A 14,436-nucleotide genomic window follows, 5' to 3' on the forward strand; every position below is an offset into this window, starting at 1 on the left:
GAGTGGACAGGCAATAAAGCACACCCAGCATTTCTGACCATCTCGTTGCCTTTTCATGCGACCCACAGAGTAGGATCAGGGAATTGTAGCCTGTGTGGGGTCTGGTGGTCCGCGACACAGGCTTGCCCTTCCATTTGCAGTCGCTGTGACTGCAGTCTATGAAATCATTGCCATGAGGATAGACTGCAGCCAGCTACGCTGCTAAGTGGTTTCTGCATCCACCAAGATGATAGAGGCATTGAGAACAGGCTGGAGGTCTCTGGGCAGCACCCTGTCTCACTCCCACCCCATCCCCCAAACCTCTGCGCTTAGGAATTCATTCTTCCAAGGACGCATACTCGGTACTGAAAGTCTCTCCGTGGCAGGGCCTGGGGATGGAGGGGCGGGGATTCATGGTATCAGAGGTGGGTGGGCTAGAAAGGAAAACCCTCCTTGGCAAACCTCCCCATTTCACAGTCCTTACTAAGTCCTTGAGTTGGGGCAGAGGTTCTTTGTGTCCTGGGGAGGTGGGAGGTGGTGCAATGTGAGGGACAGGGGGCAGCAGCAGTCAATCCCTGAGAGAAATGGACTCCCTCAAAGAGTAAAGGAACCGAGTGAGGCACTCTCTCAGGTCCTCAGAGGTGATCAAAGCTCTCGGTAGTGGTGTGTGTGTGTGTGTGTGTGTGTGTGTGTGTGTACCCACGCCCTGTCCTCATCTTGGAACTATCACTTAACCGGGCGAGTAAAGGAACAGATGTGGCTTCTCCCCTGGGGTGCTAACACAAGTCGAGGTGAAGCGCGACCCATACCACAGCCTGCGCTGCCTGGGCCCAAGCCGTCGAAGCCCAAAACCCACTGACTCACCCTCCCTCCAGATGCCCAGAGGTCACAGTTCTCTGGGATATGGGCTCCGCTCTCTCCTGGGGCGAGTCCTTTTGGACCCGAGGGTTAAGAAGGCTTGGGCTCTTGCTTGACTAGCGGAGATCCCATAGGCCGGTCCAGAACCGTCAGCGCCCCGCCCCTCGTTCTCAGTGGGTCCTGGGACCGGTCAAGAAGGTTTGGAGGGCAAGACCAGATGCAGACAGGACCTGCGGCGGAAGTTACTCGGGGTTGCGGGCAGGACACAGCGAGGTGCCCCGATTCCTCGGCCGCCCCTCCAGGCCTGTCCAGCAGGGGGCAGCGTGGCTCCGAATGCTGAGGGCAGGACTCGTCTACGCCGTCCCGGCCAAGGCCACAGAGATAAGTTGGGTTCCCGCACCGCCGAGTTCAAGCCCGCCGAGGGCGGGGAAGCATTCCCAGAGGAGGTGAGGATGGCGCAGCGAAAGGCTAGAGCGTTTTAACTCCTGCAACCCCGGCACACTTTTTCAGACCGAGGATTGGTGGTCCCTGTTGCAGGTAAGCTCGGCCCAGCTGTCTCCGCGGTCGCTGAGCGCCGGGCACAGAAGCCCGAGAGGCTGCGCTCGGCTCGGGAAGGGCCGCGGGCGCCACCGCCAGAGCCGCCGCGCGGTCAGGATGCTGGAGCTGGGGGAGCCCCGCCCCGCCCCAAGCTGGAGAGCCCCCTGCTGCCTGGCCTCTAATTGTGGGAAAACTAGGCGCCCCAGGGAAGGTTCAACTTGTGGAGGGCGGACTCAGATTTCTCCTCCGAAACTCCCCGGGCCTCCCAGGGCGCCCGCCCCCGCCATTCCTGACGAGGCTTTAAAACGGCAGTAATCTTTGCGGGCGTGGAGCCGGGATCCGGGCAGGGGACAGGCCCCAGCCAGAGAATTGTGTCAGGGGGCTCCTAACAGAGGGAGGGATGTAGCTTGGGGGCTTTGGGGAGGCAGCGGTGATTATGTATTTGTAGCCGCGTATGGGGGCTCGGGGGACGGTTACTGGCGTAAGGCAGTCCGTGAGGGCGCTTCCTTCCCTCCCCAGTGCAGCAGCAAGAGACCAGGAGGGAGGCTTTTCGTTGGGGATGTGGGTGACGTTCTCTTCCCTTGGTGGACCCTAAGCGACCCCGACACCCGGAGATGTTGGGATTTCTCACGGCCGATGTATTGGCCGCAGGCTCGGCTTCTTTGTAAACTCGGAGCCCTCCGGAGATGAGGACTGGGGATACTGAGACCCTAAGGCCAAAGTGGAGGAGAAAAGTAAGAAAATAAATACGGGCGGGGTCCGCGGTTGCCCAGCACCGGGAGAGAGGAGCGCTGCTCCACCCATCCCAAACCGCTGACGCTAATTAGGGGAAAGTTGCTGAAGTGGGACAGGTCGGCTTGGGCAGCGAAACCCCGCTCCTCTCAAAGAAAGGAGCCGCCCAGTTTCCTACTTTGGGGAGGGAAATTACCCATCCTGCAATGCCTGTAAAATAACCGTTTATTTAATATTTTTAAAAACTCCAGTGATAAATGTCCGTTACCGATGGTCAGCATAAAGTGCCAATCGCAATACATCGTCCTGCTCCTAGCCTTCTGCCCGCTCGCGGTGATGGGGCAGCGGAGCCGGGGAGCCGGAGGCCGGGCCCCCTCCAGCCCCACGGCCCGAGGCCCTCGCCCCGCCGTCGGAGTCCGGGAGCCCACGGCCCGCTGCGCGGCAGGAGCTGGGAGGGGCGCTCCCCGGCCCCGCGATCCTGGGGCCCGGCGGCTGAAGCAGATACAGGGATTACACTTTTGCAGGCTCCCAGGGGTGGGGTTGGAGGCGGGAGGAGGGGTTGGAGGCTGCGAGAGAGCACAGAACTTCTTTTCCTCTCCCCTCTCTCTCCGCAGTCAGAGTTACAAGCTTATATGTTCAAAGAAAAAAAATAATAAAGAATAAAGAAAACGTATAAAATAACAATAGAAAAAGTAATACTTCTGGGAGAGGCGCCGCTGCGGCTCCGCGAAGCTTTCGTTCTTTTTTTTTTTAATGCAGTTTCCCTTCCGCCACGTGAGTACCTCCTTTTGGCCAAGAGTTTAGCCGCGTCCTGGGGGAGCCGCCCGGGCGGCCGGGGTCACGGCCCGGGGCGGGGCTCTGGAGTTCCGCGTGCGCCCGGGCCCCGGGGGACGCGTTTGGGATGGGGGAAGGTCCCGGGAGGCCCTCCCGCTGCCCGCCAGAGTCGCCTTCGGCTTCTGGTCCCTCTGGAAGAGGGGGCGGCGTGACCCAGGGTCCGGGTGCCCCGGAGGCTCTGTTTAGCATTTGATCTTGGAGGTTTTGAGCTCCTTCACCTGTGAGTGTAGCGTCTTGTGGACAGCGAGAGTCCTGGACTGGCAGAATCCTTTCCCGCACTCTTGACACTTGAAAGGCTTCTCTTTGGAGTGAATATATCTGAGGGCAAAAACAGACCTAGAATTAATCCTTGCAAAATGACACAATGTTATAAATATTATAAATAGTTATCCAAGATCCCCTCCCACTGCAATGAGGAGCGTGCCCTCAGAAGAAAAGAGGTTTGGGAGTACCTAGTGTGGAGCAGGGCAGTGCCGAGTTTGGGGATGGAGTAGGGAGGTGAAGGAGACACCTCCGTCTGAGCCGTGCACAGATCCAGCTAGTCCGGCCCCTGCCTTCCTAACCAGGGGCCAGCATGGCCTCCTTATAAGGCCTGCGTCAACACCGAAGGTGAGTGAAGGGCCCTGGGTGGGACAATTTGCTGGAGCTGTGCTGTCCCAAACAGTAATCACCAGCCACATGTGGTTATTAAAATTCAAATTAGGCAAAGCTGAGAAGTTAGTTTCTCAGCTACACTAAGTTGCCCATTTCAAGCGCTTGATCGTCATGTGTGCCACGTATCACTTTTCATCATCGCAGAAACTTCTACTGCACAGCGCTGCAGACGGAGGAAGCTGTGCGTGCCTGTCTGGAGCTTGGGTCCTATTCCTTGCCTGTTCTCTCCACCCATGCTCCAGGAACCCATCCCTGAGCTTTGTTGGTTTCCTTCCCGATTTGGGGGAATCCCAGAAACTTAGGAGGCTTGGACTTGGTAGAGGGTGGGTCTCGTGAAACTCGGCATTAGGGAGGAGGCTGGTGGGACAGAAGCAGACAGCAGCTCTCTTCTGGGCCACCCGCAGTAACGCACCTGTGGTCTCGTAGGTGGTCTTGCCTCCGGAAGGCTTTGTGGCAGATGTCGCAGGTGTAGGGCCGCTCGTCCGTGTGCGTCCGCTCATGGATGAGGAGGTTGTAGGACTTAGTGAAGTGGCGGCCACAGAATTTGCAGACGAACTCCTTCTTGGTTTTGGAAGGCAGGCGTCCCCTCGTGGGCTTCTTTTCTGGGGACAGCTTGGTCACATCCAGGAGGGCGCCCAGCCCACCGGCGGGGGACCCGGGACCCTCTCCCCGGCCAAGCTTGGACGGATCTTCTTGCGTGGCCGCCAAGGCCAGGTTGGCAAAATCAAAGCGCGGCTTGGTCTTGAGCGCCGCGGGGCCGCTGCCTCCAGCGGTGATCTCAGGCTTGGGCTGGATGACGTGAGGGAACCAGGGGAAGGCGGGCAGCTGGAAGCGCGCGTCCACCAGGCTGGACACGGCGCCGGGCACTTTAGAGAAAGAGGACCGCGGCAAATGCATCGCGGGGTAGCCCAGCGTCCACTGGTGCAGGTGCACGGCATGCAGCGCACTGAAACCATACAGATTGGGCAGGTGGTCCGAGGGCACTGTGGGCAGGCCATTCACTGCCTGAAGAAAGGAGTAGTTGGTGAGCTGCAGAGATGGGTGGATGGGCACCGGTGCTGGCAAGGTTTTGCTGCCCATGGCCGTAGTTGCAGTATGTTCTCAAACTCGATCTGCAAGGAAAAGAAGAGGGGAGGGGAGAGGAACAGACAAGTTCAAGGTAAGTGCCCTCCTTCTGAGTTCCAGCCCAGCCACACCTTCTCTGTCCCCCAGAGCCAGAGCTGGGAACCTAAGACCCCACCCATGGAGCTCACTGCCCTCACCGAGAAGACAGGAACCCTCAAAATTGCAGGACTCCTTCCCAATGGCCTCCAGCAGAGACACACAACTTGATACAGAAACCAAACTAAATCCTATGCAATGCGACCAACTTAAAATGAGTCCACAGTGTCCATGACACTGAGAAAGGCATAAGCACAGGGCAACTGTCCTGTAAAGACTTACATCCAGGCAAGCCTGAGTCAACAGAGACTTACACTCTCCTGTAAAGATAACAGAAACTTGGAAGCACACTTACACATTCACGTGCAGATAAACAAATACAGAAATGCACGCTGACAGCTAAACACAGACTCACACATTCTGAAGCAGAGTTGACAACAAGGTGCAAAGATAAACTGCGACAAGCAGTACTGTGCCACTAAACAAAATGCAGGGAGGAGCGCTCGCGCACACGGGATCACACCGCACCTACAGAGCTCCACAGACAGCACACGTACCCACGCCCACGAATCTGCACATCTCCCAGCTCCTGTACATTAAGCTCTACTAGCTGACCATCAATTTGGCTTCTAGAAGCCATGTCATGTTTCTCCTTACAACTCTCAACGTTGACCTCAAAGTTGCTTTTCTGTACCACTATTAACGAGCCCTTTTGACACCACCCTCTCTGCAGCTCCTTGCGGACTGACTCCCTTCCGCAGCCCTTGGGGATCACCTTTGTTTCAGCGAGGACGCTAACAGCCACATTTATTTACTCAGTCCAACATCTGCCGTCATGTACAAGGGGGCTTCAGTGCCCTCCCTACCCCATAGGAAAGGGGGGCAGGGTCTTGGGGCTCTCGGGATGTTTGCGTGTGGTGAGCACCCCCTCCCCAGCAGATGGGTTTGCCTATGAGTAAGAGCATTGAGGCTGGGCCTCAGCTGCTGTGGCCTACGCACCCTCCAAATGCAAGGCCAGGGAGCTTGAGCAAAGCCAAAGGGGAGTCATGCTGCTGTGACAAGCAGTCTCCTGGCCTTCTTGACTCTTGGTCAGGGTCCCTAGCCTCCGTGGACAGGTCTAGACTCAGCAGACAGACCTTTTATGTCTGTGCCTCCCAGACACTCCTAACTCGGGTCTGTCCAGTGGAGGCAAAAACAGGGAGAAAAAAAGGTGGAATTACACAGAAGACCCTGGGAGGCTCAAGTGCCGAACTCCATCTCAAGAAGTCACTGGGGAGCAGGGTGCTTGGGACTCGCTTCTCCTTGCCTGTCTCAATCCCCTGCCTCCCCCTTCTCCCTTTACTCCTTATTTCCCCTCTCCTCTTCCTCAGATCTTTCTTCCAACCTGCAGCAGGTCCGCATCCCTGGTCTTCCCAGGCCCCTGCTCTGTTCCCTCCTTCACAGCACACACTGACAACCACCCAGACAGCTTCTGAAGCCTAGCTTACCCTCAGCCCAGGCCCCTCAGGCTCAGGCTGCCTTTCACTACAGGGAAGCTTTTAATGTGAGGGCAGTGCCGTGCTGTTCCCAGGAGAACTGAGGACAATATTGACCTAGAAGCCCTTCCCCCTCGAAGCTGGGGAAGGTCACTCTCGGTGTGGTGGGCCCTAAGGAAAGAGGCTCTGCTGGGGGTGGAGGGAGCAAAACACCGAGAGCCAGCAGAGATGTCCTCGCGCAGGTTAAATCGAATGAAAACCAAGTCGGACCGCAGCAATTAATTGGGCCTGGGGCTCAGGGAGGCACAAATCCGGGTGGGAGTGCGGAGCGAGGACCCCGGCGGCGGAGCCCTGGCCTCCGCAGCAGTGTTCTCCATTGCGTCGATCACGGGTCGCGCCAGGGACAACCCGAGACCCTCCTACGGCGTTGAGACACGGCGAAGCAAAATACGAATTGGGCCAGAGAGAAAGCTGGAGCCTGTTTGGGTTGGGAAGGGGGAGGGGGGAGAAAGGAGACGACTCGCCGACTTCAAAGGTCTGCCCAGAGTTAGGCGAGGTGAGCGCTCTTTGATTTGCTGTCACCTCTCCTTCCCCTCCCTGCGCTGGAAATCAGATCCTTATCTCTGGCTCCCCGGGGCCCGCAGGGCGCCGCCCGGGCCTCCACTTGCTCCCCTAGTGCTCGGCCTACCCCCGGCGATGGCGACAGAGCTCTGGGCTGCACCCGAGCCCGGACCGGCTCCGTGCAGGGTCGGGGATCCCACCAATCCCTCGTGTACTAACCTGGCCTCTCCTCGCCCACCCCCAGGAGCAGAGCCCTTGGGCTCGGTAAGGGGAGCGGGCGCCTGCAGCCGACACTGCTCTTGGGAGCCAACCTTAACGGGCTATCTGCCCAGTCTCGCTTCCCCCGACACTCAATTTCTTTTTCTCAGGGGCGCAGTCAGTTTATTTTCTGCCACATTCCGAGGGCAGAGGGTTCCCCAGGCCCTCGTCAACGCTTTTCCCGGGGACGAAATTCGTTCGAAACGTGGCTCTCTACACTAGTAGTCCCAAGAATGGGCCGAATTCACTATTCGGTTTCAGGCAGTCAGCTAAGAGAAAAACACAGTCTCACACTCGCCTGTCCCGCCAGAGAGGATGAGCAAACGCCCGGCCCCGCTGGCTCCCGTTGCCCTGACACCGGAACCCCAGCGTGAAGGCTTTAGATCTTTAAGAGCGAGAGAAAACACCTCTCCCCAGGCCCCAGGCCAGGCATCCACTCGGCAAGGAGCTAGGACCTCGGGACCTTGGAGGTGCGGGTAAGGGTGCTGACCACGCGCATCAAACGCCATTCGCGCTTCCCAGCCCGGATCCCCGCGCTGTGCAGACACTGTTTCCCTCGTGCGGTAGAACGCCAGTCCCGGGTCTGCAGCCAACCCTATGCTGGGCATTAATGAAGTGTGCAGAGTCTATTAAAGTAGTTTATTCGGGGCTAATTGAGCGTGAGCGAGTTAACTGCTTGCATTAATGAGGACAGAGCGAGCTCCATGAGCTTGCGCCTGGAGGAGTCTAGCATCAGCCCCAGAAAATCATCCTTGACACAGAATCCCCATCACGTGTGGTGACCGGCGTCCGGACCCCTGGCGAAAGGACTGACCAGCACGGGACACTTCTGTTTAATTCTCGCAACGAACAAGATCGAACGAACCCTTCAGCTACGCGGCCATCACCCCTGCATTTAAACGCCTGCTGCGTCCTCAGCGATCTGCTCCCCAGTCCTATTGAAATCGCAATTACTTCTTGGAACCTCGGATAGAACATCTACCCACTGGTCGCCCTCTATCCGTTCCCCCCGCCCCCCGCGTCCTTGCCAGCCCCTCTCTTCTCTAGGAGGCCATGAACCTGAGAGATTAACTAGCCTTGCACGTGGTTTCTGTTCCCAAGAGCCAGCGCGCAGCTCTTAACCCGGGTGAAATTTACCAAATTGTGGCAACAAAGAAACCCTCAGCAGCTACACTATACTCCAAGAGCCTACCCCGCTACTGGCCGAGATGCTGAAAAACGACTGGATGTGGGTTTTCATTCCTCTTATCAGAGAAATTTTGGGGGAGAAATTAGTTCAGCAGGCAGTCCGTCACATCTTTCCCTCTCTTCTCCGGCTCCCACCTTCTCTCCTGAAGGGAGACAGGCACGGGAGCAAACGAATCCTTCCCTTCCAAGCCCGAAACTGAGGACACCCGCGGCTCCACAGTGTTTCCGCTACTGCGGCGTGCGGGTCTCTGATTGGGAAGTAGTGTTCGCGCCCCCTGCGTGCTCCCCTGCACCGGGACAGTCGCGGGTTACGCTCCAGGCCTTGACCACACAGAGCAATAATCGGATAGAGAACACCCCGAAAGCAGAGCGCAAGTGCGAAGCGGCGTCAGGCACGCGGCCCTGCGCTCCCGGGTCGGGCCGGCCTCGTACCTGAGCGCAACTCGGCGAAAGACAAACGCTCACGAAAGCGCGACCCGGCGGGGGCATGCACCTGTCCCTGGCGCGGGCGCCTGCGGCTGTAGCCATCCATCCGCTCCCTCTTCCTTCTTCGTCAGCTAAGGTAGGTCAGGTTGGGCTCGGCGCGCGTCTCGGGAGAGTCTGTGCCCGCTTTAGTTGCTTCGGTTTCTTGGGGGGGGGGGGGCCACAGGCTGACTTCCGAAGTCCGCGAGCACCTCGCCTGGGATTCCGCGAAGCCCGGCCGCGCTGGGGGCAGTAGTGGGGACCCGCCCCCTCATTCCCCCGGGGTCAGAGGCCGAGGACCCCTCACGCGAAGCCCCTGAGCCAGCACCCACAACCGCCCAGGACTGCAGCTGCTCTCGCTTTCACAATGGTCCTGCAGCCTTCGCTTGGCGAGAGGAGCTTCTTTCTGGGACATAGAGAGAGAGGAGACACCCGCCGATCGGTGACAGGGGACCCGGGAGTCCTGTCGGCATTCCCCTCGCCGAGCCCGGGCGCCCAGGGCTGCAGTTACCTTATTCCGCTGCGGTCCCGGCGCTGCGCGCGTCTCTGGGGCTCCCGCTGCGGGGGACCCGGGAAGCCAGAGGCGCTAGATTCCACAGCGTCCTGGCCCCTCTCCGGCTGCGGGGACTCCGAGCGCCCGACACGCGGGAGCGCTCAGCGGCCCCGGAGTCCTGTCCGCCCAGGGATGGCGAACTTCTCTCGGGGCTCCTACGTTGGGTCTGAACCCGGTGCGGCTGAGAACGTACTGGGGAGAGACCGAGCTCCGACTCACTCACCCCTTAGCACCGAGCCGCCTACTTATTTTAATCCACCACCCTCCCTCCTCCCTCCCTCCCTCCTCCTCCTCCCCTCTCCCCCTCCCCCCTCCCCTTGCCTCAGGATTCCTCCCCTCCCTCCCCTGCCCCCCTAACCATCCTGCCCTGCGCATGCGCACTGAGAGAGAAAGTTTTGCTGACCCGGGCAGCCGACTGTGGCAGAGGCGCTCGCTTGGCCCCGGCCTCCCGGGAGCTGCGTCCCCTGTTCTTCAGTCCTGTGCGACCCTTTCTGCGTTGTTAGGCCCACGAGGTCCCCCCAGGCGCGCTAGAGGAAAAACAACCTCTAGCTGATGAAACCGGGCTGAAACCGCGCATTTCGCAGTCCCCTGCCTCGGAGCCTAGGACACAGCCTGTGCAAGGTCGGGGTAGGCGGGGGCGGTGCGTCGGGATCCTGGCGCCTTTGTTTGGGCTCCAGCGCACCTTGGCCCCTGCTGACTAGCCTCTTCTCCCAGAATCCCTTCTGGCGTGGAGCATCTCCTGGACACCCGAGAGTGCTCAGCGCCAGAGCGGTAACCCAGACCCCGATGCCTACGGGTGACCCCAAACCCTGTGTTACGGAGTTCGCTAGAAAGATTAGAGGCGGAGGATGGGGCAAGGAGTCAAGAAAGTTATTTCCCTAGGACCCCAAACCTTCTGGGATTCACACCCTCTAATCATGTATTCATTTATTTTAGGAGGATGGATGAGAGCTTGGAGGATGAGCCGCACAGGCATGCGATTCAAGCTGAGAAGTTCTTCAGCTCCAGGACCTTTGAGTCCAAGGGATTGGCTCAGGTGGAGTTTGTGATCTAAGTGAGGGTCAGGGTTCTGGCTGCAAGAAATTCTGTCTTCACTGCTTATGCTTTAAAAAGGAGAGTACTTGTACCTTCTTCACCGCCTGGCTCTAAGAGCTGACCTCCAGCTGACCCCAGCCCAGATCCCTCCCCGCCGTGTCTCTGGAACAGCCAGCCCTGGGTCCGGAGGAGGGGCTGGTTTCTGGGGCTTGGGTGAGTCCAGATTCACACCACTACACTCCTGGAGGTTGCCCCAAGACTGCTGCTGAATGACCCCTCTGAGGTCTGGAGACTGGATCCTGGCCTCAGTGGGTCTCTAGCATATTGGTATTGTGTCTCTGGAAGAAGCTGCCACTCTGTCCAGATTCAGTCTGCAAGTCTGAGCTGACTTTTTTTTTTTTTTTAAGACTCTTGGTTCCCTGACCTAGGAAAAAGGTAGTGGAAATGCCCCCCAAAAAGGAATAATTGGAGGACACCCTGGTCTTACCCCCAGGCCTTTAGAACAGAACCTGGCCTCCAGCCCCCAGGTAACTTTGTCTTGGGCAGGGAGGAGGAAAAAGGGATGCAGTCTTCGCCCCAAGGGACTGCATTCACCCCCTGCAGGTTAGTGCTAGAGTAAGGGACCCATGTAAGTTTGTCTGTGCAGCTGGAATCCTAGCAACTTCCAGCATGGAGCGACATTCTGGCCCTTGGGGGGCCCCCTGGGAGGCCCCTTGGGAGCAGAAGGAGCTGAGGTCACTCCGTCCCCTGAGATTCCAAGGCAGCAAGTGCCAAGAGCAAGGAAGGCTGGGCGGGCGAGTCCAGCAGGGCATTCCTGGACTGCACCGGCTTCCACCTTGGGCCAGGGAATCTGTGTGCGCAAGGCTCAGGCTCTCCTAGGAGACCAAGCTTGGCACCTTTTATTACCAGCAGTGAAAGAATCCATAGAGGCCTCCACAGTGGGCCATCTGGCTGTCCAGGCCACTTAGGAAATGGCCCCTGGGAAGAGGACATTCAGGTAGGATGGAGCCTCCTGGGGTGTACATCTCTTGCTCAGAACGCCACCCAGTGCAACTGTGCTTCCTCCATCTTTCACTTGCCTTTTTCTCCTGAATCAGGGCCCCTGGCCAACCTGCTTCAAAGACTTCTAGAAAATCTCCAGGTAGTAGGATCCCTAAAGAGCTCTTGGAGAAAGTTTTTAGGGATCCTAAAGAAAGGGCCATGCAACCCAGTTGTTTAATGCTGCTTTTGCCAGGTTATCTGGAAAACCGACCCCACTCAGGTCAAATCCTGTAACTTAGCTGGTGTGGGGCAAGATGGGGCTGCCCAGCATCTCAGGCTTTGCCTCTCCAGCTGCTTCCTAGGACAGGACAAGGCGCGAGAGAGGTGCAGGACACTGGCACTGCCCAGCCTCAGATCCGTTTCAGACACCTGGCTTCAACGCCATTCTTTCTAGGTCTTGGCCAATGAACACCCCCAGAAAGCTGGAATAATGAAATTCAAGATTTGCTAGCTGCCATCGAGTCCTCCAACTCAATCTGAGCACCCAAGGGGATGACCCCCAAACCCTGGCCTCAGTCTCCAGTGGAGACCAACCAGATCCTAGTTCCCTCTGGACCCACCGCAGGAAGAAACCCTGGAAGCTAAGAACCCCTCGGCTTCTCTATGCAACGGGAACAAAGGGGGCTCCCCCCGCCCCATTTAAGAGAAATTGATCCCACTAAGCTAGGGCTAGGTCGCCACGCTGCGCCTGGACTGCAGCTTGGATAGACTGAGCAGAGCAGGACTCAGGACACGTAAGGGCAACCAAGTTACTTTACAGCGAAGGCAAATTCGTTTAAAACTTGCAAGGACATCATGGCTCAAACATGGTCAACGGGCTCACTATAGGGTACCCAACCACCCTATGGCCCCAGAGCTCAGTGAAGGTGGAGAAACTCCTGTCTGGACACCCATGCCATTCCTGGGCGTCCCGCACACTCCGCCCCCGTGTCTGCAAGCTTTGCTCGCTTAGAACCCGCGGGCACCAGCGGGGGACCAGACCCCGCGCAAACCCCGCCGCTGGTCCTTCTGGTTCGCTCGCCCACCCACCGCCCGCCCGGCGCAACCGCGGGCGCCCGAGTCTGGGACGGAGCAGTCTCGGGGAAATGGTCCCACAGTAGCGACCAGGCCTCCAGGTCCGGGTTACTCCCCGCCAGTGCCGCTGGGGTCCAGCAGGAAGCGATACCCAAGGCAGCCCGTGGCGCCGGGTCGTGGACCGCCCTGAGCCCAGTCCCGCAGAGAGCCCCCGCCCGCCCTCCGCCGCGTTTCCTGGGCACGATGGGGTGGTGACAGCCTCTGCTGGTCTCCCCACCCCATCCCCAGACCCTCTCCGGACCCCTGCTCACTCGGAAGGAACAGTGCCCCAGCCTGCCTTCGGAGTGAAAATTGAGCAGCTTCCAGAAAATTAACTAGAACGTGGCTTACTTTGCTTGGGGGGGGTTTTGGATAAAAAATGAACCCCACCTCTCCTCACTTCCTAACCACACAAAAGTGACCTCATTTTTTTAGAAAATGAAATTTACTTCGTACTAGGTGAGCTTTTGCTTCCAACGCAAGCTTTCCTGTAACTACTTTGTGGACAATTGGGGGTCTGCTCATTTGACCCCCCTTTAAGCATGTACAGAGCTTTCAAATAACCGGGAGATTTAGGTATCCCTCTGTAATCATTTAGATGATGGATTGTAATGGCTCAATAGTTCCTCTGGAACCATTACGATCAATCAGGTCAAAATCCAGCTTTGGGGAAAAGTTTTTAAGCACGGGAGGTAGGCAACACGACATCCACACACGTTGTGCAGATAACAGGCTCTGATAAGGTACAAGCAACGCCAGGGTCTTAGGAGAATAGATCACAGGTGAACCCAAGAGCCGGTGTTTATTGTGACAGCGACAGGCAAGTTACAGTATCAAAACTGAAAGGGAAACTGAACTGTTTTTCCAGGCAGTTCCCGTTTCCTAAGTGCTTTATGAGCACGTAAGTATCTTGTAACTATTTGTCACCTTAATAAATAAAACAATTCATGCATGCATATGTCTATCCTTAGTTTATGAGATGTATGAAGCACGAACATCATGTGGAATTGCATAAACTCTGGGCATACTAGCGCCGGTAAGACGGAACGAAAATCACGTCTTAAATTGTGAAGATAAAATGCAAAATGTGCGCAGAAATTGTGGGGAGTTTTTACTTTTTGTACGACTATGAGTTGTCAAAATTATTTTCGACGGATCTACGTTCTAAGATTACTGAATTTTCCTTTTATTCAAAGGTGGAAATAAATGTATTAGAAACGACGCAGTGTCTAATCAAACTGTGGATGATGAAAAAAAAAGTTATTTTAACTGAATCGCGTATAGTCAGGGGGAAGCCCTGCGGACAGAATTACCTTACTACACCCGCGGCGCTACGTCGTTGACGGGCTACACAGGCGGCGGTCGGCGCTGGAGGAATGAGCGTTGGAGGTAATTAATTTCCAGACACTGGAGGGTTATTATCTGCATAGCGATTTCCGGCGAGGGAACTCGGAGCAAGTCTGGCTGCGATGTTTTATCGACAGACTTGGGGACGCAATCCTAAAGAAAACGCGCCACCTGCTGGTGAGCAAGTGACATCTCCCGGTGCCCCTTCCTCGAAAAGTCTCACATCCAGTTGTCTCCGGGGAGGGTTTTTTTTTCCTTTAAATGTTCTTTTTCTGAGTCACGAAATTCGCCTTTACGCATGTAAAACTACACACTGCCCTTCCAAAGAACAAACACGGATTCTGTTTTCCCTGCTCCAGATTTGTGAGTGTAGTTTTGGTTTGGTTTTGTTTTTAAGAATCCGAAATCCTTGGCAACTTTCTACCACCATTAGTTTCTGGTCCTGGGAAAAACGATGAACCAGGATCTACTGTGAAAGTTTTCTGGACTCTCCGAGCTGGGTTAGCGCTACCTCCTAGGTAGCTCCTTGGAGATGAGGATGCTCTGGCTCTTGCGTCCACTTCCTCCCTCCCTCCCCAGCTTGGAGGAGCATCTGGACCCGGGCCCCTCCCACGATTCCCAGTCGGGCTTTCTGAAGAACCAAAGGAATGGAGAGGGAGAGCCTGCTTCTTCGAATCGGATTCCCTGAAACACGCCATGCCTCCTCCT

General features: G+C 56.9%; 1 protein-coding gene across 1 annotated transcript; it reads right to left on the bottom strand.

Annotated features, from left to right (window-relative positions):
* Positions 1 to 2,328: 2,328 nt before the first annotated feature.
* Positions 2,329 to 13,766, bottom strand: OSR1 (odd-skipped related transcription factor 1). Its single transcript, XM_032653009.1, is given in 5 exon segments — positions 2,329 to 3,145; positions 3,147 to 3,258; positions 4,007 to 4,706; positions 9,211 to 9,444; positions 13,695 to 13,766. Coding segments are annotated over 3 exon segments (981 nt in total). The 5' UTR covers positions 4,675 to 4,706; positions 9,211 to 9,444; positions 13,695 to 13,766; the 3' UTR covers positions 2,329 to 2,944.
* Positions 13,767 to 14,436: the final 670 nt, after the last annotated feature.

This window comes from Phocoena sinus, chromosome 13 (assembly GCF_008692025.1).
Source record: "Phocoena sinus isolate mPhoSin1 chromosome 13, mPhoSin1.pri, whole genome shotgun sequence".
In the NCBI taxonomy this organism is placed as follows: Eukaryota; Metazoa; Chordata; class Mammalia; order Artiodactyla; family Phocoenidae; genus Phocoena; species Phocoena sinus.